Source organism: Aquila chrysaetos, chromosome 1 (genome assembly GCF_900496995.4).
Source record: "Aquila chrysaetos chrysaetos chromosome 1, bAquChr1.4, whole genome shotgun sequence".
NCBI classification, from domain to species: domain Eukaryota; kingdom Metazoa; phylum Chordata; class Aves; order Accipitriformes; family Accipitridae; genus Aquila; species Aquila chrysaetos.
Genome location: NC_044004.1, coordinates 51559679 through 51583688, shown reverse-complemented (window position 1 = coordinate 51583688; position 24010 = coordinate 51559679). Strand labels below are relative to the sequence as shown.

General features: G+C 38.4%; 1 protein-coding gene across 2 annotated transcripts in view; it reads right to left on the bottom strand.

Annotated features, from left to right (window-relative positions):
• Positions 1-24010, bottom strand: part of MMRN1 (multimerin 1) — a 47455-nt gene that overhangs the window by 9819 nt on the left and 13626 nt on the right. The window contains exons 2-6 of one of the 2 annotated variants that reach the window (XM_030025952.2): positions 20158-20277; positions 17764-17870; positions 12211-12309; positions 7992-8165; positions 1050-3026 (exon numbers count right to left, since the gene is read on the bottom strand). In XM_030025952.2, the coding sequence (XP_029881812.1) occupies positions 1050-3026; positions 7992-8165; positions 12211-12309; positions 17764-17870; positions 20158-20277 (2477 nt within the window). The remainder of the gene's footprint in view (positions 1-1049; positions 3027-7991; positions 8166-12210; positions 12310-17763; positions 17871-20157; positions 20278-24010) is intronic. The other variant, XM_030025959.2, reaches the window with a different exon arrangement.

Below are 24010 nucleotides of genomic sequence, written 5' to 3'. Positions count from 1 at the left end.
GCTTTTACTACCCCTAAATCTGCTTACAATAGTGACCAAATATCATTTCAGAAATGTTCATAAGTTTAAGAATCCTTTACAGAACAGATGTTGGTCTGGGTCTTCAAAAGTATCTGGACATCTCTCTGTCAGTTAGGAATCTGTCTCACTTATTTTAATGTGAATTTGAGTCCTCTAGTGGCTTCTAGTCACTTAACCACTCTTTATTTTCTCTCTTTTCCCAGAAATTATATTTCCATAAAACATTATCTTGTGCTATTGATTTTCACTCAAGTCTGATTCCAAAAGTCGTAACTCAGAGTTTGTATTTCTGTGAATTCATCCATATGAATTCATTTCACATGATGACATTTGAATTTAAGTTCAGAAGCAAATCACACTCAAAATGTCCTTTATAAGAATGGCAGCTTCTACTTAGCTGCTCTGTTCTCCAGATGGATTCAAGTCAAACCTACTTTATTGGCTGGGCTCCTGATTCTGCAAGAACACACTCTTGTAATTGTAACTGCACTAATAATCTCAATGAAGTACTGAAGGAGGTGGCAAAATCCTCATTACAGTCATTTGGTGTATTCACTTGCTTCAGGTTTTTGATACTTTTCATCCCCACTGACACTCCAAAGTACTGATGCAATGCCAGATTTCTCTCCCAGCTTGCATGTTTTTTTAATGAAATTGCTAATTGAGATGCAGGCACGAAATTCTTGTAGTTTAGATTTTGTCTAAATTGTCAGTTACATTTGAAAGGTCAGGTTCTCAGTTGAGTATATGTGCATGCACATATATCTTAAACTGATCATATGTGAATTTATTAAGGAAAATTAAATGGAGCTCCTAGATGCCTTAGTGCAGAGTATCCTCATATGAAAAATAAATTCTCTTGTAAGCAAGAGACCAGAGTAACCTCAAGTTCCTCTGAAACACTCTTTATTGCAGTCTTTGGACTTTTTATTCAACCTCAGTCAAGGTCTGCCACCTCAGTTCATCACAATGGTTACATAAGCCTTTATTACAAAGACCTTCATTTTTAGTAGAGTAAAATGTATTACCTGGATCTATAGTATTATCTGTGTTTCTCTGACTTCGGCTTGCCAGGCCCATGGTTACATTTGCTGCTCCTTTTTTTGCTGGGGCTGGTTTCTTTATAACCGGTTTCACCTGCTTCTGAAGTTTGGTGATGTTCATTGCATTTGCCACCGACATGTCAACACGCTGGGTTAAATTTGTCAAGATGGTTCCTGCTTTTATTTCAAGCACAGATTCAATGAGCTCTTTGAGGCCTCTCTGCAGCAGGGGAATATCTGGCTGAGCAAGTTTAATTAGCAGAGGTATACTCGCATTCACTTTTTGGATGCTGTTGTTGGTATCCTGACACAGCCCCCAGGCCTCAAGAGCAGTCTTGTTCAGAAATGGAATGGTGTTTGAGAAGCGGATCGACTTGGCTTCCAAGGCCTTGATCCTGGAACTCAGTGTCTGGAGCTGAAGTGAGACCACTAGTTCTTTCTCTGTCGAGGCAGCTTTGTTTTTTTTCAGTGGGACACATTTGTTTGCCAAAAACTTGGAAATTTTTGACTCCACATTCAGAAGGCGAACCTCATGGTCCCTTGATTCCTCCACAGAGTCAAATAGTTTTTCTTCCAGGCGGCTGATATCTTGTTGTTGATTGTCCACTTTTGACAATGTATCATTTAAAATATAGAAAACTCTTCTGAAATTGTGGAGGATACTTTTGTCAGACTCCTCGTATGGAAGATCAGAAAGGGGTGGCGCTACTTGTGAAGTGAACTCATACTTCTTACCAAGGAGCAGTGTCTGGAGGGATTCATTCAACTGTTGGAATTGGGGAATGAAAGCCAGGAGGCTGTCCAGTTTCTCAGCTCTGCCACAGCAGACTTCAGTCTCATTTCTTAGAGCACGTAGCATATCTCTCAGTACATAGTTATCTTGGATAGAGTCAATAGCACTGTTTATTACTGTCATGGTCTTGTTTAACCCATCTTCTAGTTCCATGGAGCATTCATTAACACGACTCTCAAACAGTTCCTGATAAGCTTGAGATTCATTTTTAAGTCCTTCCTGAGTTTTGGAAAGCTCCTTAATTGCAGAACTCATTCTGTTAATGACAGTAGTGAGGTTTTCAAGCTTCTCACTGATTTCTTCAGTTTTGATTTGTTGCTCATACTCTGAAGTCAGACTAAAAGGAACCCCTTGTTCAATCAAGGGTTGCAGGATCTCCATATCATAGCACAAATCATTAATTTGCTCATTCATTTTGTCCATCTTATTGTCCAATGGAAGAACCAGGTCAGAGAGACTTTTGTTTAGGACAAGCACATTCTCTTGAGCTGCTGCCAGCTGTGTTTGGAAATCCCTTCTGCTCTCTGACAACATGTCATCACAGACCCCCAGAACAGAGTGCCTCTGAATTTCCAGTGCAACACTGAGATTGCTGATCTTGCTATCTTGGACCCTTAAGTCATCATAGATCTGCAGCACCATCATGCCTTGTTTCTTTACTTTCTCATGCAATGTGAACATGTACTCTGTAACATTGTACTCCGTGACTTTATCTGCTGAAGGGATGTTTTGGCTTGAAGACTGTTCAGCTGATAATAGCTGTTCATGAGCACCTTTCATTTCAGTAAGCGTCCTATTTAAAGATTCATAATAAATGACACTTCTTGATTGTTGATGCTCCAAGTTATCTTCCAAGGATTTCTGCTTTTCCTGTAAAGCTTTCATAGGCTTGTCACAAGTGAGGGTCATTTCCTCTTTTATCTGCACCATATGACTCTTTAGCTCCAGAATGTCAAGCTTTGTTGGCCCACTGTCTTTCTCCTGAGCAAATTTTTGTTGGGTTTCATTCAGACGCTTGACTAATTCTTTTGTATTTTCAAGATCAACTGACAAACTAGACACAGCCTTGAAAATTTGAGCCATGCTCTCTTGCATTTCACCTTGAAATACTTTAAAGTGCTCTTTGACAAGGTCTTTGACTAATTCATTAATGTTTCTGGATTTGAGACCTTGGGGAAAAAAAGGAGAAATATGGAAACAATCAAACCAATTGTGTTAGCAGCATCTCAGTTTTTTCTACAATACAAACAAACACAGTGCCATACAGAAGTGAAACACACACATCCCTGCCCCAATTTACCCACCCATAGAGCAAAATTTAAAACTGAGGAATGTAGAGGATGGGTTATAGCGTTTGAAGACTCATCCCTGCTTCGACTGAAATCAATGGGAGTTTTGCTATTATTTTGGAAGGGCACTCAGGCTCTGCACATGTTATCAACTTCGATATCCTAGCTAAGCTGTTTCTGAGCACTGAAATTAGGAGATCTGTGTACTTTTGTGGCTTGATCATAAGAAAATGATGTGTCCTTTCTCCACTGGGAAAGTAAGGAAAAAACACCTGCTTTGTCAACATTATGGTCAAGAAGTAAAAGCAGAGATTATTACCTTCCTATTGTATTGTACATGTTAAGTGATCATAGAACACACTATAGTGAGAAAAAAGTAAAATAAAAAGAATAGCCTTATTGAATATCTAAAGTTAGTAACATGACAACTGCTGCAAAAGGCAGACATTTTAAAGGTACAAATGTTTAGTTAGTCTTGCAAGACTAACTAAACAACTCTTTAAACAGCTTCTAGGAATATTGATCCTGAAAAGCACTAGGCAGAGGTGAATGTGTGGGAATTCTGTTTGTGTGAATAACATCAAAATATGTCTTCCATATAGCCTTAGATGGGTTAAGACAGTCATAAAACAGTGTTCGTCAAGAGTGCTGCATAACATATTTGAATTTATTAGAGCAGTAGTTCTGCTCTGGTGTGAGATTAGAAGGAATTTTTAATTTGTTCTCCAAAGGTAGATCCTACAGCCAGCTAAAACACTGAAGCATTCTTTACACATTTTTTTCTAAACCCTCTGTACACTTGCAGCCAGCTTGTGATAGAATGGTTAAACCCTTCAACCTCTACAATGCCTTGATGACCATCGGTTCTCTGATTAAAACTGTATTGATAAAGGCAGAAATTCTCTGTTGCCTTCCTGTATTTTCCTCTCAATTACTTCTATAGCCTGGATTTTATTGCTTCATCTCTAAAACAGCAAGGCATGTTCTAAAACCTTATTTGAAAGTACCTTCTCAGCAAGAGCAGTAAAATGGCAGGAAATCAGACCCATGAAACCCAATGCAACTTTGGGCTCCAGTGGTGCAAAATGATTCCAAATAAAAATGGTTTTGTTCAGCAAGCTAGAGAGAAGCACAGTACTTTTTCTACACAGGAGATCCATTTGAATTGTGCGTGTGTTTCCAACTGGAAACAGAGATGAAGTAGTTGATAATATTTCCTTTTTATGAACTATAAATGAGTCTCAGTCTTCATTACGTCTGGTAAAACGGGCAGTGAACACGTCTGATCCTTAGGGTAGAAAACTGACACTCGTTCAAGTGGGGTTTTTTCCAAGGCAGGATATAATAGGCAAGTGCAATAAGTTTGCTAGCCTAGAAAAGAGCCACTTCAGAAATATAGCATGAAGTTTCCTAAGTAATAAACTCAATTACTGTCAACTGTGGTCACAGATGTCACAACAATTTTTACAAAGTACAAAAACCAACAAGGTGATAATACTGACATTGCCTTTATTATTTTACTTTTTACTATCTGAACAGCAAGTAAATGACTAGACAGATGTATATACATGAATGCGCATGTGAACGTGCACACTTACGCACAGAGCTTTGTCAGTGGACTACAGTGAAAGAAAAACAGTAAGATAAGATACCTGAGAATAAGAATGTCCTGGCGGCTGAGAGGAATAATCAAGATATGAACGTAGAGTAAAATAACTGACATGTAGAGAAACCATTGTAACTGATGATTTGGTCAGGTTACTTTACGATGCTGAAAGATGTTCTGTGCTTTAAGAGATACAATGAGCTGTGAAGAAAAGTTTAATGGCTGTGGAAAGAAACAAGGTTGCTCTACACCTTCCGTAAGGAATTAATTAAATTTGTTCATCTCAGCAACAAATCTTGATAACAGACCTGCTGCGAGAGGTCTTCCACAGGACCTATACTGGTCTTTTCTTTCTGTGACAGTCAGGAAACTGCCAGCCTCGCTCTCTCCTATTCCTACTCTATTTAGTTGGATCGCAGGTGTTGTATGGAACTCAGCTCTGGTTCTCAGGTGTTCTTTTTATCAAGGGGGTGGAACTTGATAAAACAGACAGCTTTGGGTTTCTCTCCCTTACTTGCTGGCTAGGACAACTAGGTACCTGCTAAGCAAGTCCTATTCCAAAGTTCACCAGTGGCTGTGGGAGCACACTCCTCCACAGAAAGACCCAACTCAAACTTGTGTCATAGGAAACAGTTGCGTATAATCTTAAGCTTGAGCTGAGAATACACGAGCACATTCATGGGTGTAACTCAATTTCTCTGTTGCTCATTTTGAAACAGAAAGGTCCAAACTACCTGTGAACATTAAAGATATCTTGCACTTTTTACGAGATTATAAATTTTAATTTTAACTCCCTGGCTGAAATCCAAAGTGTGTCATTAATTTGTGTCAACATATACTCCCTTTACAGTTTCAATTATTTGAAGAATAATGTGCAAAATAAATGTTTGTACACAGGAGACTGAGTTAAGGTTATATATCCAGCTGTAAATAACATTTCTGACTTGGAAGTGATTAACACTCCATTGTTGAGTTCATTTTTAAAGGAGTGTACATTTTAATAATGAAGAGGAAAGGAATCTATGAAAAGGTTTGATGTGGAACAAAAGGAGGAAGAAAGAATAGTAAGAAGTAAGCAGAGTTTATTAAATTAAGGGGAGAACACCAAATTATTTTCTCTAAGTAAAAAGTAGGAACAGTCTCCTGAGTACTGAAAACAATTTAGAAAATGCAGAACGGGTTTCACTAATCAAATTAGAGGAGTATATCAGTTACTCCAGTGAGTGTTGCCCTGTATCAACAGATGACAGGTTTGTGGGACTAAAGTCTATTTACAGATGAAACCAAGAAATAAAGACTTTGTAAACTGTATTGAATTGTTTGTTCAGAGAAACAGACCTCACTCCTAACAAACCCTGATACAAAGCTGGTCAACCATTAGCATTTCTGTGATAAGAAAAAAGGTTATTAATGGATATGAGCAAAGGACTTGGGAACCATCGGAAGAAAATGAAAAAGTAGGGGAAGAAGGAAGAAGTCTGAACAGCATGAAGCAAGTATAAACTTAACTGTGCTTCGAAAGCATGTTGCTTCAGGATAGCAGTGGTAGTGGGGAAAGTTGTGTTTTGCTTCAGGTGAGCCTCTAAGAGTAATTTTTAGCAAGTCTGATGTGCCTATACTGCACATCTGTACCAAGTTAGAGGACAGCATGGAAACTCCTTCCAGCTCCTGCTACTTTAGGATGCTCTTTGCCCACTTGGAGTATGACTGACGGATATTACCTGGACAGAAACTGCAGTTGCCCTCCAACATCACATATACAAGCCAACAGAAACACTAACCTTGTTCTCTCTCCCTTCCTCCCCTCATTCCTTCTGTTTACCCATGTACAAGCCAAGAATAACCTGTATTGAAGTGCCCATAATTAGAGTCAAAGAAAGTAGTTGATAGCAGCATTTTCATTAGAGCCACTTGATTAGGGGATGGATTGAGAACACAAATCAAAAAAGGGCCAGCAACTGGAGATTTCATCTAAGCAGGTATAATATAGAGCATTGCAGATAAAAACAATAAAGGCTTGAAACACATTTGCGGAGAAGTGTGAAATAATGGGGGGTTTTGTATTGCACATTTTAATTAGGACTTGGACCCTTAAATATAGATAAGGAATGGAGAAGCAGGAGCACAGGATGCTCTTGGAATAGCATGGACATGACAGCTAGAATGAGTGGAATATAAAAAAGAATCAAGAGAAAGCAGAAGGGAAATGGGAAATATTCAAAGACAAATTAAATGTACACCCAAGGGTCAAGAATGCCATCTAGCAATATGTGGAGAGGTGAAAGCAGGTCGCTGAGTAAGAGATGGGATAAACTTGATCCAGGGTGCAAGAGAGCCATCTAGCATGTGGGACAAGCAACTCAAGAGGCAGAGGACTGAAAATACAAGAAATGGGACAACACTTGCTAAATTTGAGATAAATACAATAGCACTTATTGTTTCATTTAGTTTTATCTCAACGTAAGGAGCTCCAGTTCCCTCATTTTATTTTTAAACCATAGGAAAGTCCTCTAGATTCTAAAGTGTGTAATACAAACAGTTTGGGGAAAATTCCTGAAAAATAAGGAAAATATTGTACATCAAGGAAATGAAAGCTTCAGTTCCAGTCTGTTTGTTAAGCACCATTTATAGTTGGGTAGCAAACAGATCTTGCTGTAGGATTCGCAAAGAATGGATGCATAATTCCGCTGGTGAGGGTCTGCCCAACCTCCTGATCCTTGGCCATGTCTCTCTCATCTACCAAACATGAGTACAGGTGTTTATCAAAGGTAGCCTAATATGATCAGAGGCAAATTATTCAGCAGGATGTTTGCCATGTTATAAATACCACTACCACAGAATTCCTTATATGTTTCCCCTGCATATGTGAATTAAGTATTAAAGAATATTACTTAGACCTGGTAGCAAAGCAAGTACTACATCCTTTAGCAGCAGTCAGATAAACAAAAAACAGATAAGAATATTTGCAGAAGCTTTAAGTAAATGAAAATGTCTTGATAGTGGCTTAACTTACCATGTAGACAATGTAGTACCCAAGAATGTAATTTTTTTGTTACTATAAAAGACACCATAACAAATGTAGAAATAAACAAATCCCTCTATTATGAAATGAAACTAAAAAAGAGTTCTCCCTATAAATGTTGAGTAATAAAATAGGACAGTCTATGAATGTTTTTAGCATTTTTTTTTCTCTGGCACCTTTAACTGGGTGAGTGATTGCATTAATTTATTTTTCTTGCCTTTTAGAAAAGACTGGAAGTCTTTGCCCTTATCTTCATTGATTTTGCCTTCCAGAGAAGAAAGCATCTTGCTCACATCATTCATCGCAGCAGCAATGCTGTCAACCTTCTTCTGTAGAAAAGTCAGTTTCATCTCCTGGCTGCTAATCTTCTCATTCATTTTTTGTGTAAGTGCTTGGTCAGACAACAAAATGAGAAAAAAAAAAAAGTAGTGTTAAAACATTGGTGGGGTAGGGAAGAAAGTATAATTGACTTGAGAGACATTAGCTGGAAGTGGGGTGAAAAGTTTCTGAATTTTTAGTCTTGAGTGAATCATCTTGATTTTTGTCATGTATCATGTATTAGTGACATTCAGCAGCACAGCAATAACTAATTACTGAAGCATCTGTATCCATTATAAAGTATTTATAATTCTACAAGAGTATTTTGAATGGTTAGCATATTTTAATCAGCATAATGTCATTCTTTCTCTACCCTAGCACCCTACAGGGTATTCAGTTAACTCTCATTTAGTCTATCTCGTTTAACACAATCACAAAAGCACTGATTTTTACTTACCATTTATAACATAACTTCATGAATTTGCAAGGATGTGTCTGAAGGAATACATCATCTTTGCAGTGTTGGAGTGAAAATAAAGACTTGTTCAACACAGCAGCAAGGCAGAAAAACAGCTAATACATAAATTACTTTGGAATTTTCATTAGTCTGCCACTAAAAAAAGATGCGCAACCTGTGAAGGCAAGTTTATTTTAAAATCTGCCCAAATTGTTCCTGACACTTCCAGTCTCTTCAGGTATAAAAAGGCCTAGCTGGATGCTTTTAAGATAGGTAGTGGTGAAGAAGGCCGTCGTCTTGCAAATTAAGACTCCGTATGACTTCAGCTAGCCATCCGAGTTTCACATCTGACAGGAATGAGACTTAGTCTGGCATTTTAGAAGATGCTGATAAAATTAAATGCTCTAATTCCTGTAAGCAAAGCTACAAAATCTCTTCAGTTCCTTCAACAGTTCAGCCTAAATGGCCTACCTTAGACACAGGATATGTTACCCTACATGATCCAGGCCATACTATGACTTAATAAACTGCTATGCAAGAGATTCTTTAGCAGCACATACAAATATTTATTAGTGTAAATTTACAGTATTGCTATTGATCTTACGTCACTTCTCATTATGGCATCGGTGTCTATTCCCATGGCAGTAAACAGTTATAATCAGAAATCACGTAGAAGCACAGGGGCCTAAGGACTACAACAAAAAAAGTCAAGTTATGTGTAAAAGGGCATATTCTTCTGACTAGACTTTTATTCTTCAAAACTCTAGTATGTAAAAAGTAAATGTATCATATCTAACTCGATAGTCTTTGGGAAAATCCAGAAAATTCACTAAATGCACCAAGTCAGTGCAGATGAAGCGTGCCAACACCCATGAAAATGCTGTCCTGTAGAGGCATGTTGGTTGTAAAATTCATAATTGGTAGAGCCCAGTAAATAAGGCTGGCTGGTTTACGTTTGGATGTTAGCTTCTCCAGCTCTTTACTTTGCCCATGGTGTCTACGTACACAGATACAAAGTTGTGTTTATAACTCAACCACCTAGTTTAGATTCTGGCAATTCTCCACAACAGCACTGTGGAGACAAGACATTGATGGATCTTCTTTGTCTGAATACTCTTCATCATAACACTGCTCTGTGACAGACAGACAGGTCTGGATACTTCTGCTCCTGGTCGAATTGTTAGTGTGAGAAAGTGATTTGAATTCATTACTGGATCATGCACAGTCACCCAAACTGATAACTAACCTGCAGGGTGCAATGCTTTCTTCAGTTCGGTTTCTGTCAGTTCTTACTGAAGGGGGAAGACAAGCTGCATAGATGAACGTGAAAGTGAGGTTTATAAGTGGCATGGCTGCATAGTGGGAGCTGGACACAGAATCTGGCTTGTAGAGTCCTGGCAGCTGCTGATGGCAAGACAGACCAGGGCAGTCAGTCCTGGCCCCAGGTCATGTTTGCAGGGTTGGCGGCCAGAACAGGTATCTCTCTCCTTCTAAACTGACCCCATTTGATTTAAAAATAACTGAAAAGCAATTAACATGGAGCTATGAGATTCCAATTTCAGAGTTATTTTTCAGAGCAGAATTCCTACTAAGAGAAGTGGTATGTTTTAATGCTCTATTGATCAAGCTGTCTTTATCATATGGGTCCTGCCTGCTTTACTAGACAACATCCTCCTCCCTCCAGCACTGGGAAACTCTGTTGCTCACACAATATCACCAAGGGGCAACAGTCTTCTCCTAACTGCCATTTGAAAATACCTTTCTATACCTCCATGCCAGATTCAGTCTTTCCCTCTCCCACCTATGCTAATTTTTCTATTTGTAAATTATGATTTAAAGTAAAACACATATATAGACATAAGCACATACATGTGTACTGTCTCCACAAAATCTGTGGCACTCTGGATTTTGACATCCTGCTCTCCCAGCATGCATGAATACCGCAGGACCAGAACAGTATATTGACAACAGCAACACACAGAACTGAGAACATAACTTGCCTTATTATTTGGTTCAATAAAACGTTTTGTGATATAGGCCAACTGTGTGAGTGACAATAACACCACAGTGTATAACAGCTGATGATTATACAAAAAGCCAGTGTAGACATACATAATTGAAACATCAACAGTTTCAAAAGAAAAGTGAGGTAGTAAGAAAGTTCAAGCAACATGCCTCCTTTACACTGTCTTTCACATGTCCATCTGGCTCCTCACGACAAAAACTACAAGCTCATTTGACAGTATGTAGAGAACACTGCCAAGTAACTTGCATATAATTTGCCACCAAAAATTTGCCTGAGAAATGCAGTCTCTCTCACTGCTGGGGAGTATATCACAAGCAGAGAATAATTTTTTCAAACAGCTGCCTTATTCAAGCATGTTTCACATATTTCTTTTGCTGTTATTTAAACACGATATGCTGATTGCTTGCAGTTCCCTGAGTACACAGACTTTCTAAATAATTCTGCATTACCAACATCTCTGTACCCTCAAAGGCTTATACACCTTCAGGTGGTACAGATTGGAATATAGCACAGTCTGTCAACTACTTGAGTACCTCTAAATCATAGATATCTTTTCATGTTTCTTTACAGTGAACACTTAATATTTGAATTCATGGTTAATTGAAATGATCTGATAAACCATGGTTGTTTCTGTTCCCAATTTAGTGAGTGTGCAAACACACCTGGCATGAATAAAATTCCTTTTCCATGAATACTTATGCAGACAACTTTGAAATTAATTTTCTGGAACATTTGTGCTGGTAAACTTTAAATGATACAGATGGTAATGGAAAATAAAGAGAAGTGAGCACACACAGCAATTCTAGAGACTAAGAGGTGGAGAAGCTTTTCATGCAGCTGTCACCTAAGGTAACTTCTCAATGTAGATCACTGCTTGAATAAAAGCATTATGGTTACTAACTAGCTCTCATGATGCTGAGGTCTGTACATATCCTTGCAAGGACACCGACATTAAGTTCCACAACCTTATGGTCTAGGTAGGTTGACGTAAACACAGTAGTAAGCAAATGAATAGCGTAATAAGAAAAAAATCTCAAACATCTGTAGCATACAGCTGTAAACTGTCCCTGTGTTGCTTAGCTATTTGATCATCCTAGATGGAATAGCTTAAAACACACCTAAGCTGCCCTTGCTAGAGTTTGAAGCATCACTGTACTGAATTTGAATAAAGCAGCAATTTTTATAAGACAATATATAACAATAATCACGTATTCAGATAATACAATTAACATTACTACATTTTCTTTTATGACCAATGCTGATCTATACTACTCCTAGATTTGGGGGTTTTTGGCTATGTTGTTTGGTTGAATTTTTTTCTTTTTTTCTGTTGCTTCATCTACTTTACTCAGTAATATAACAGTTTAAATATTTCTAGGTAGAATGACTTTCCTCATTTTAGTTTAGTCACAAGACACTCTATAAATGCTAAGCTACTGGTACCTTTAAATTCAGTTTCTTCTGCCTATCTTTATCAGAGGAGCATACTGCTGAACCATGACTGCTAGAAATTCTAAGGGTTCATTCAGGTCCCTTCAGCTGACAGCAGTTTTTCTCAAATTGTTTTTGCAGTGATCTTAGTGAATCACACAGTCAATGATTGGGCTAGAGTTGATAGTAATTATAACAGCTGACCTGGCCCACTGGGGTCCTGAGGAGCTCCTGGTGTCCTCTCACTGACAGTTCTGCTGCTTTCAGCCAGGTTGCTGTCTATAAGTGATTGTTGTTCTTGAGCTAAAAGAGGGAGGAAAAGGAAAGGATGTGTGTGAAACATGGAACATGACAATCAGGATTCCACAACAATTGCTTTCTCTCTCTATTCTGTACCAACTTTACCAAAGCCTAATCGTCTGCAGTGATTCTTGTTATCTGCTTACTCCATCTATAACACAGTGTGGGACCACACTGATGAAGACAGTGAATGGCTTTATAAATGGCTTCCTGAGATTGGCAGGGGTTGGTGTTAATACTAAAATGTCAAAACTTGTCCTATAACAAACAGAATTTTGAAATCTCCAGGGCTAAAAATTCTAGGAGAATATTTTAGATCAATATAAAACAGCAGTACAAAGACAATGCAGAGCTTGTCAGCTGTCAAATTAATTGGGGGGGGGGGGGGTTATAGCTACAAAATTAGTCAGGTTTGTTGAAAGTGATTTTGGGTTTTTTTGACAGATTACACAAATCTTCAGCCATGGAAATCTTCCCACTAAAGGCAATAGTGATATTACATGGTTGCAGCACCTAAAAAATAAAAACCATTTTAAAACATAATAAAAATACCAACAAATATCATCTGAGATTTGTGACTGGTACCTACATTAAAAAACTTCACAAAGGTGACAAGTTTGTAAATACTTTCTCTGGTCATGGTAGATGGGATTTTCTGTGTTTGTTTTACATCTCAGCCCAAAGATCCCAAAGAAATTTTCAAAAAGTTAGACTAACATTATTATCATTTCAATATTACAGTTGGGGAAACTGAGGTCCAGAGAAGTAAAGTGCCTTCACTCACAAAAAATAGGGAACAACTGACAGGATAGCTACGAACTGAACTGAGATTTCCACCTTCCTGACTTACTTCTCTAGCCATTAGGCTTAACAGTGTCATTTTCATTTCATTATTATTTAAAAAAATTAAATATGTACAGAGTAGGTTGTAAATTTGCTAGTGTAAATTCATACCAATTTGTATATGCTTGCTCAGTTCATGAAGCTTTTGAAGTAGATGTTGTTCCAGCTAGAGTACATCTAAGGAATGCCACTTAATGTGGCACTGATGCCATTTCCAGTCTTTAATACAGTACAAGCAGAATAACTTGGGTACGGTGACATTATTTTCTAGTTCAAATATTAAAACCTAGTCTGGCCATAATATGAGTTTCCAAGGAAACAGAATAAAATGCTGAATCAAGAAATTCCCTGTGTTTCACCAGCCTCTTAGCAGTATATATGAGGATCAATATATTACATCTAAGGATGGTATATGGTGGTTTATGTTCTAAATTGGGGGGGAGTAACAATTAGGACAGGAACTCAAAGAAAATTATCATACAGACTGAAAGTTTCATAGAATTTATTGAAATTGGCTGATAAGAAATACAAAATCCTCAAATACTTATAAATTTCAATAGCTTCTCTTATCTTTCTGTGGCATGGTTATTGACAGGAGTTAAATACTTGCATTCAGCCCAATTCATTACACAGGATTTATCAGGTGGTGATGTGATGATATAATCTATGACAAGGGAGTCAGTTACTTGCCTGTGATAAAGACCAGCTGATCGATGTCCTTTTATTCTTTCATTTACCAATCTTTCTGTTGCTCCAAATGTATTCACTGCCACTGTTAGTGCTACAGACACCAGATTATTTTTTTTTTTTATACTATCCATCTTATCTTTTATCCTCCCTATTAAATCAATTGCCCCACTCACAGCTTCACATTGTGGAATACCCAAACCCTTACAGTTTTCACTTTTATTAGAGTTTCAAGGATATATATTTATCACTGTGTACTTGGTTTACTAATGCTCTAAACTGTTCAGATAACTTAATCCCTGTAAGACCCAGGACATAGTATCACTCTGTTGGAGAAAACCTGTAATGGAGCAAGCCAATAGTGCATTATACTGTTAAAAGCAGCAAGGACTGTAGCCAGTGATGCACACACATGAAAACTCACCCAGAGACAATACCTCATATTCTGCAGTTATTACATTTCATCACTCTATAGGAAAGGTACTTCTCAGGCAGCATTAGAAATTCAGGGTTTTCATTTATGAAAAAAAATTCAGAAGAGTCACTGGCAATATAGCTTCTCCTACATCATTCTTCCAGTGTGGCTCCGTCCTTTTCCAAAGGAACCACTCTGACACATCATATGGTGATTATGTCTTATGTGCTCCTTGGTCCCACAGCTGAGATTCCCCATCCTAGATGCTAAATAGAAGCACATGTGATGGGAGCAGTAGACTGAAACTCTAATACATACACCCTTTAGGGTAGAAATAGCCATCAAATGACTCTCATTTGAGACCTTTTAAAGATTGTATATGCTATGCTCAGTTTAATCTAAAAAGATTAAACATAAAATAAAATTTAGACTGCTAGACCCATCTTATAGGTGCTATTTACAATAACAAAGCAACACTACCAAAAAAACCAGCAATTCAAAATGCTGAGCAATGAGTTCTTCCAGTTCCTCCAGGAGCTTCAGGGTCCTCAGCACTTCTGAATATCAGGTAACGCACATAGGAATTTAACATTAGGCTCCTATCATTGAATATATTGGCCTAGATGTATAATTTATTGTCCCATGTATTTTTAAACATAGCATGCAAAATGATTTCAGGGAATATTAAAAATATGGAAATTGGATCTTTTTCTCTCAATATATTTTTGATGAAGCAGGAGTGGCTGAAGGGGAATCCCTGCGGGGAGTTTGGTAGTTTCCTCCCATTCCCTGCATTTCAAGGTGAATTGCTACCTTTTGTGTCTGCAGCTCACCCCACGCATAGGATAGCACTTGCTCCTGTGTGGAACATTTTACAGCCATCTGCTGGAGAAATGACATCGCTACCATGTGAGAGAATTCAGTGCTAACAATGGCTATGGCATTGTCAGCAGCTCTGAGAACCAGCTGTCTGCTCTAACCCACAGCCAGGGCAGGTGGAAATGAACTCATATACATTAAGTCACCTCAGCTCACTCCATACCAAAACTGAATTCAAACAGCATGATCTATATTTGAAGATGCATCTTCCAGTTCTTGAAATCATTTTTGACACATAATACAGTGTTCAGGGACCATATGTACATGAGCAAACTGGGATTTCTTCCCCTCAGACATTACTAGAAGCACATTGTTTTCTCCAGCTTAAGGATGAAAAATTAAAATAAAGCAGTGTTTAACAAAAATGATGTCATGAACTTTGCAACTCAGAACTTACAAGTCCTTTCATTTTAGCCTTTTTGCTCCCAGTTAAGCATTTGATATTCCCAAATCAAAATAATGATGTTCTATTTGTTGAGTTGTCCATATTGCACTGTTTCATGAGACTTGCAAGAAATGTCTACATTTTTCTCTTCTTAAAAAGTCTGTTGTAAAATTGCATTGTCCATGCTGGACTAGGATCCAGGTCTTATCCATTTTGGTCATGTGTTGCCACATGGGAGGTAAAATTAGAAATAGTGATCTGAACACATCTCTTCCCAGAGGCTCTTCTGTCTCACTCACTACTACATTACCTTGAGAAGCATCTGTAACCAAGCAGTTACAATGAGGCTACCAAATATGGTTTACAGATGTCTGGTAATAACTATCAGATGGTGACAAGTGTTTCCTCCTGCCTAGACTATCAGACTGAAATAGTTACGTATGATTTCACTTGGTTTGAGAGAGAAGCTAAACCAGAAGGCGTTTTGAATTAGCATTTGCTACAAGCAACCCACATCACACTAACAGCGCCTTCCCAGGATCTATAACATATTGTCAGAATACCCTTGTTCGCTTGGCACAGAAACCCTTCTATAACAGTTCTGTTGTTGAGCAGATCAAGCGCAGAGAGGCCAAGCGGAAGGCTCAGTGACTCTGGAGAGCCTCAGTCAGAGCTTACAATGTCTCTCCCCCACTGTTTCAGAAAGGGAGTGCCTGAAGACAAGGCTGTTGGGCTCCCAACTGTTCAAGTTCATTAGCTGACATCCCTTCATGGGAATTGAATAATACAGGCAGGGCTTGTGCTGGTGGTCTGCTCCTCGTGGGAGGCAGGATTCCAGAAGCAGGGAAGAAGAGCCTTTCTGACATAACACCTTTCATCCCAGTCTCTTTAAGCACTTCTACAAGCATTAATTAATTAAATATCCCAGTGCCCCTGTGAGATAAGTGTCATCTCAATTTTCTAGATGGGTAAACTTGGGTATGCAGATTATAAGTGGCTTCCCCAAGTTATTCAGCAAGTCAGAAGAGGTTTGAAAATAGAACCCAGGAGATGTAATTTCAAACCCACTCCTGTAACACTTGACAACATTTTCCTTTATTCTTATCTTTACACAGATACCACTACAAATTGAGTTATACAGCTTTTTTTCCTGGTCAATGCTTCCCTGTTGTTTTGATGCCATTTCAATTTTATCAACTGTAGCCTCCCCCTTCAATAAGCATTTTCTAATCTATTTTTGCTAACGTTTGCATTTTTACAAAGCAAACCTTTAAAACATCTGATCCGTGCTCACTGGACAGCCTTGCTGACTGTGTCCCGTGTTAATATGTGACTCCACGCTCAGATGCACAGAAGAGAATTCTGTGCCTGCTGAGGTTCTGGCTTTTCAGCATTGAAATTTCCCTCCTGAATGTGAATAACAGTGATTTCTCTTCATTCCTCTACATTAATTTTTAATCACAGCCTCTACTTTACCACTGCTGATTGAATTCCCTACCACATCTAATGGCCTTTCTTGTAATATTCATTCATTTAAAATATGTATGCTGATGCCATATCTTATTTTTCAAGGGCTGCTTGTTTAAGGCCAGCAGCAAAGAAATAGCTATTATACAGATGTTAAACTACAGTACGTTGCCATATGTTTGATCACCAAGGCAGAGGTAAAACACTCTATTCTGTCAAAAATGGGCACAATTATACAGGGATCATGAGTAATACCTAGTAAAATTCACTCACTGTTGAAATGAATGACAAAAGGCCTACTCAATTCAGAGGAAAACAAAGTTGATACATTATTTTATCATGTCTAAAATGTATTCTTAGAGCCTGAAACTGAAAACCAAGAGAGTCACAGTGCTGTAGATGAATTTTACAGCAAGTATTCAATAGAGGACCTGGATTTAATATCCCCAGCACTGCAATACTCAATAACTAAAAGGTCAAAAGTAGAGACACACTGAATGCAAACTCCATATTTTAGCAAAATGGAATAAGGCTGAAGATTTTATGAGTTTTGTTTAGAGTGGAAGAGAGGAAAGGACATTCTGCTTAGCTACTCTGGAAATTCATGTGCGGGGAAAGAGTCAACATCCCAAGTCATTTTAGTTTACTGTGCATTTTTCCTGGTTTTAAATTAACAGGAAGGACTGCATTGATTTTCAGCAGAGCCATTTGCTCACAAATCAGGTTCTATTGTTTTCTTTTGCTGAAGTGAATAGTTTCAAATCCTTACAACTCTACTCACCTTTGGGTTGGCAGTTTTGCCCACTGTACCCAGGACAGCACTTCCACTCCAGTGATGTTAATATTTTATGTTTGATTCTGTAGGCTTGGTGTGTTGTTGTCTGGGACCTGCAAAACAAGAACATTTTAAACCTATTTTAGGTGACCCAACAGGAGTTGTAGGATACCTGTATAACTACATTACATTATCTTACATGTCAAATGTATCTTTTAATTAACTGCTTGAAACTGAAAGTGAAGCCTAACAAGGGTTTGGTGTTTCAATAGCAATCATAGTTTTAATATTGCAGCCTTCAGATCACCTGCATGGATTTTAAAGGAACCTGATGTCTAGTGCTGTCAGACTTATTCCCTGAGTATCTTATTCAGGAGTCAAATACTGCCAACTTTTATGGAAGTTATTACAATTAATATCTACTAAACTGGAGAGAGTGAGCCAAAAATACAATTGCGATTATAATGTTTTCTCTGAAATCAGTGAAAAAAAGGATTCACAATGAATTTATGCCACATCAGTTCATATTTAGTGCACACTGGAAGCCTTCTATTCTGATTATTTGAAACAAGATTATACAAACATTAATCCAATGAAGCATGAAAATTTCCATCCTGGACATCGATGTAAGGAGGGTATGGCTATGTAATTGTGATGCCGCAGTTATTACTCTTATAGTATGCAACTGCAGAGGCAGCAGCAATTTTGTTTCTGTGTCCAACACCTTCTGAATGTCCTGGCTACCCCATCACTTCCTTTAGCTTTCTTAACTTCACAGAGAAGTCAGTTTAGAATGAACACGCTGCAGCAGGGCATACAGAAGAAACTAACTGCAGCAAGTCTATTTGCCTCTTAATATGTTAAATACAAAGTTTGAATAAAAAGAGTATCACACAGTTCTGCTAGTTGCTAAACACTAACATGAAGAACACCTCAAATCTCAGAAAATACAATGATATAATTATTGCAGAACTGTTTTGGACACACAATCCCCATCTAAATCATTCCAGAAAGGGGGACAAAACTGAAGGCTGTCAGACCAAAAAATATCCTCCCAATGAATTAGAAGATGTCACCTTGTTTTACACTATAGTTAATCTTGTCACCCGTTCACAAGGGATGTAATATTATATATATTAAAATTCATAGCAGCTGGCAGGAACTTTGCATATGTCCCCAACCAGCTCTGCCTCAGAGAAATGGCTTTTTCAGCAGCAAGAACTCAAAGATTAAGGTGAACTGAAATCAAGAGAGTTCAGAGGTATTTTGCTGTATAGATGGTCTTATTTTATGATAAAACTACCTTATTCTGCATTAGCATAATCCATTCCTGAAAGCACTCATAAAAATGAAGTGTCCATGAAAGGAGTTAATCAGGAATAGCTATTTCAAAAATAACTCTCCACGTAAACAAGCCTCAAAAATTTATATAGTAGAGACTTATTTACAGGATCAGCTCAAGGAGCTAAATTTTCCAAAAAAAAAAAAAAAAAAAAAAAAAAATCAAAGTTTTTTATGAATCTTCTAGATTGCATTAGAAAAAAAACTGGCAACATTTCAACCACAGGGTCCACTCCACAGTTTTGCAATACAATCAACTATATTTAAGTCACCAAATCCTAAAGATACTGTATTCCCTGTTTCACCTCAAAGCTTTAAGCATGTTCTGCCATACCACCTAGAGGACAATTCTCAGAACAGTCAAACTGACTTGTAAGAGGCTTTTGAAATTTTTCAGAGGAAAAATATGTTACAACCTCTATTTTGTTGGTTCATTTTCCAGGCCCATGCATTAGAAACCAATTTCAGTTACTACTGAAATCTAATGTTTGGAGAATACAATGAGGCACCCAAACCACAAAAAGCAATCCGAGTATGTTTAACAGAGTCATTATTTACAAGTTGTATCCAGGCCAATTACTTTTCTAGGTTCACTGTCTGACCAAAGCTGTGCCAGAAATAAGCACCCAGCAGAGAGATAACAACAAAAATATTTATGCCTCTCAGGGGAAGCCTTTTCCTCCAACAAAGCACAAAATTGGAAAACTGCACAGAACGGATTTTCTTCCCCACTTGTGCTTTAAAACTTTGTACATGTGTACCTTTCCTTGCGGTACTCTGGAAGAGGGGAGCATACAATGGACTTACTTGAAGACTTTGAACTGATCAGAGGATGCCAGAGTGCAAGCATGCCAAGTCATGAACTTTCATACTTGCTATAGGGACAAGTCATGAGCTTTTTTATACTTGCTATAGGGGCATGTGAAGATGAGACCTGGAACCATGCTAATCTGCTCCCTCCTGTTTTCATTTTCATTTCTGAAGTCATGGTTGTATTAATTATGCAGCTGGTGATAATTAATGTACTTGCAAGTACTCTTTCTTCCTAGTTCTACACACCTCTGAGCACAGGATCCAATATGCCAAGTGCAAGGCTTCGCTCTGCCTGATGAGAAGGTTTCCAGATTGTCCACTACCACTGTAGGCAAGAGTCTGGTATGGACATAAGCACACCAGTTTCTGTAAGATACAGAAGGTAGATATAATGAAAAGAACAAATAACATTTTCCACAATATGAAGATATATTATACTTAAAGGGGAAAGTTAAACCTGTAATTTAGGGATAGGACTAAGTTATGAAGATTAAGTTTGGTTTCTTGCAGACTGCCATCATAGTCTTGGCCAATTACTTAGTCTTTGTGCTTTGCTTCAGCTACCCATTAACAACAAAGAAAACAGACAATAATTTCTCCATCTCTACATGTATTTATATTGCAAATCTAAATTTTTCCTTGTAAATGTTTGTGGAACACCAAGTACAAAGCAGCTCTTCTAGACTGCAGTAATGACAGGTCTTAAAATATACCTACATTTCAGACTACAGAAACTGTTTATCCAGAATTCAAAGGATTGTTTAGTAAGGTTTTTAAACCACCTGTAACTTTCACTTTATGGATAGACATTTCTACTCTTCCTCCCGTTCCCCAGCAATATTGTAAGTGCATGTAGACTGTGTTTTGCAGTGCACTTTGAGCCACACACAGCGATAACATGCCGTAGCTCCACAATTACCTGTGCCACTGGCTACCCACCTAGAGAAGGAAGTCACACACAAAATGATCAAACTCTTGATCACTGCAGCACAGGATGTAGGAGCTGGCAAGAGCAAGGCCAGGTTTGGGTTTTTTTTTTTAAAAAAATCATTCTAAGGAGGTTGCAAGAAACCACAAGTTGTTAAATTGGATTTTGAAACCAGGCGACTTGGTAGAATCTACAGTAGAGAACAGAATTAAGTACAAATTATAAACTGAATGATGGCTTGGGACAGATTTGTACAGGGAAATCGTGCCTCAGAAATCTAGTGGCATTCTTTGAATCAGAAGCAGGTAGATAAAGGGGTCGTTTTCAGAGGCTTTTGGCAAGGTCACTCACCAAAAGCTATTAGAGGGGGGGAAAAGAAAGCAATCTGTTGCATAGTAAGATGATAGATCCTGTTACAGATTAATAAGGCATTAAATCAGAGGGGTGAAAGACTAGTTAGCTTTCTCCAGAAACAGTTTATCAGCAGAATCCCACATGAATCTGTAATAGACACTATGTTCATTAATGAGGGGGAAGTAGGTGAATAGGGAGATGACAGTTATAGAGAGCTGTACAAAATCACTTTGTGTAGTAAGCCTAAAGCCGATCTTGAAGAATTGCAGAAATCTCATGATACTGAATTTCCAACTAATTGTCAGAAAAGAGTCTTGTAATGCAGAGTCAGGCACAAATAAAGACAGCCTTATACAGACAGTATGACTACCTAAATTAACTATCATCAGGAAAAAGATCTTGGAGCCATTGTGATTAGCTCTTTGAATATGCCAATTTAGTATTTTACATTAACTAAACTAGTGAATCAAATACATGAAATTATTAGGGAAGGACTAGACAACAAACAGAAACCACCACTGTTTCAGTACATCAACTCCTTGTTGCTGCATATGAGTTTATGGTTAGACCACAGTTTGAATACAGAATTCAGGTTCATTCCTACATCCTAAAGAGAGGTGAAAAGAAAGATACAAATAGAAGATGAAGAGCAGGAGGGATGGGAAGTCATGGCATTCATTATTCAGTTGGTCTTGTTATGAGAAAGAGGCATCAAAACAATACATGTTTAAACTTAAAGGAAAAAAAGGCAGGGGGCGGGGGTGTGGTGGGGTGTTAGGGTACTGTTTCCACAAACAGACTGTGCCAGATTTGGAAATTTGGGAAGCCAAAATGGATTTTAAAAAGCAGTTAAGTGATTTCATGAAAGAACAGGCCTTCAGGGTGTTGTTGGTTTGTTTTGTTTTTTTCTTTTAAACATGAAGTTGTAGCTATAATCTCTGTCTCAGGAAGTCTCCCAGCTGCAGATCAGAAGGCATCCTGAAGAAAGCATTATTGCATTTCTGCCAGTGGAACAAATGTCTGTTTGGTCTAGCAGTGATTTCCAGCCCAGCCCCACCCCCAAACTTAGTATAGCCTTTCTCAGGGTCACACATTACTCCCTTATCCATGCTGAAACATATTTCATTTTTGACTTGGCAAGTTAGTGACAAGACACTGTTTCAGCTGTAGGGCTGGTGAACTTGCAAGTACTTCCATAACAATTTGCATATGAGAACTTAAAGTTCATCTTCCTTGGTCATGTTTTGCTGCTAACCTTTGCTTCCAGCTGTAGTAATTCTGTCAGTGTTTCATAACCCAGTATAGAAATCTGTATTTACATTACCCAGCGGGTCCTGAAATCAGTATCTTGCTATGGGCTCCTTACAGTGGAAATTGAAATACAATTAAGACCAGATTAGTTCCATTTACTTAACTGGCATTAGTACATATTTACTCTGCTTCAAACAAGAACAACGGCACAAAACACAAAATAGTATCGGCATCTATCCTTAAGTGATTGCTTTTGTCTACTGAGATCACTCACACTAAATTCAGTAGTGCCTTACTTGGAAAATGATTCCTGAGAAAACAGCAGGATAAGCTAGGAAGTAAGATGCTAAGTAAGGCCAACAGACTGAACGTCTCAGTATTTCTGCTGTCAGTATTTATTATATTGTGGTGCTCCCTCACACAACACATTGTTTAATTGATGAATAATGTGTTTCATATAAAAATGGGGGTTTATTGAGTGTCTTTGATCTGATTTCACTCACTCACTCTCTACTTCCTTGAGAGTTTTCATTAGGATAATATTTCTTTTTAATTGGGTATAAAAAGGCTGTGATTTTGTTTGATGCTTCCTTTATGTTCTGTCTCCTTTAGCTACAGCCTTTGTATGTATAAATTAGAGACTCCATGAATAAACATTTGCTAAAAATTAAATTCAGCTCCTCAACTATAAGCTTAAAGATTAGGTACTCTTCTCACTACATCTGTGGAAGCCAGGAGCAACCTCTACGCAAGTTTGAGACACATAAAATTGGCAGAATCAAAAGAAGACTTAAGTCTTTTGAGTTTTGCAGAGAGATCGTGAAGTTACTTTACACCACCCCTATGGTTGGGGTATATGGGTCCTTTACAGCCTCCCGTATCACACAGAGACTAGCAGCAGTAACTAAATGATATTTACAGTTAAACATTGCCAACAGTTAGCCAGAGAGAGCTTGTAGCTCCATCCCTTCCAGCACCCCTCTGCAGCACCAAGGGAGGATAGGCACCGTGCTCAGCAGGAGCAGGACATGGCAGGGCACTTAGCTCACTTACAAGCACAACCAGGAAGACAGCTCTTCCATGGGGAGTCCTTGCTGAGCATCAGAGAGCAGCAAGAGCAGGGCTTCTCCTTAACAGAAGATGAGCCAGGAGGGAAGGGCAACTACACAAGTTATGCACTGACCTCAACAGCAGCATACAGTACCACAGCACCAGAGACAGGCAAGCAGCAGTAGTGTCACAGGAACAGGTCAATTAGCAGCCCAGCAAGTATCAGGCAGAGACTAGGTAACAAGTCAGGTCCAAGAAAGCTAATAGAGAAAAGCACCTTTATAAGGAGAACAGGCTCAAGCCTGGGCTTAAATGGAGCCTCCCCGGCTCATGTGTGTGGGTGGAGGTTTCAGGTGAGGTTGCTTAGGGCTATCAAGGCTTGTTAGTGTGCCCAGGGTACTACCACTGAGATCCTTTCTCACTACAGGCATGAGGTCTCTTCCATTTCACAGCTGTAGTGAGGGTTCTGCATATTCATACCCTAGATTGAAGACTGTATTTTTTTCTCTGGAGTGC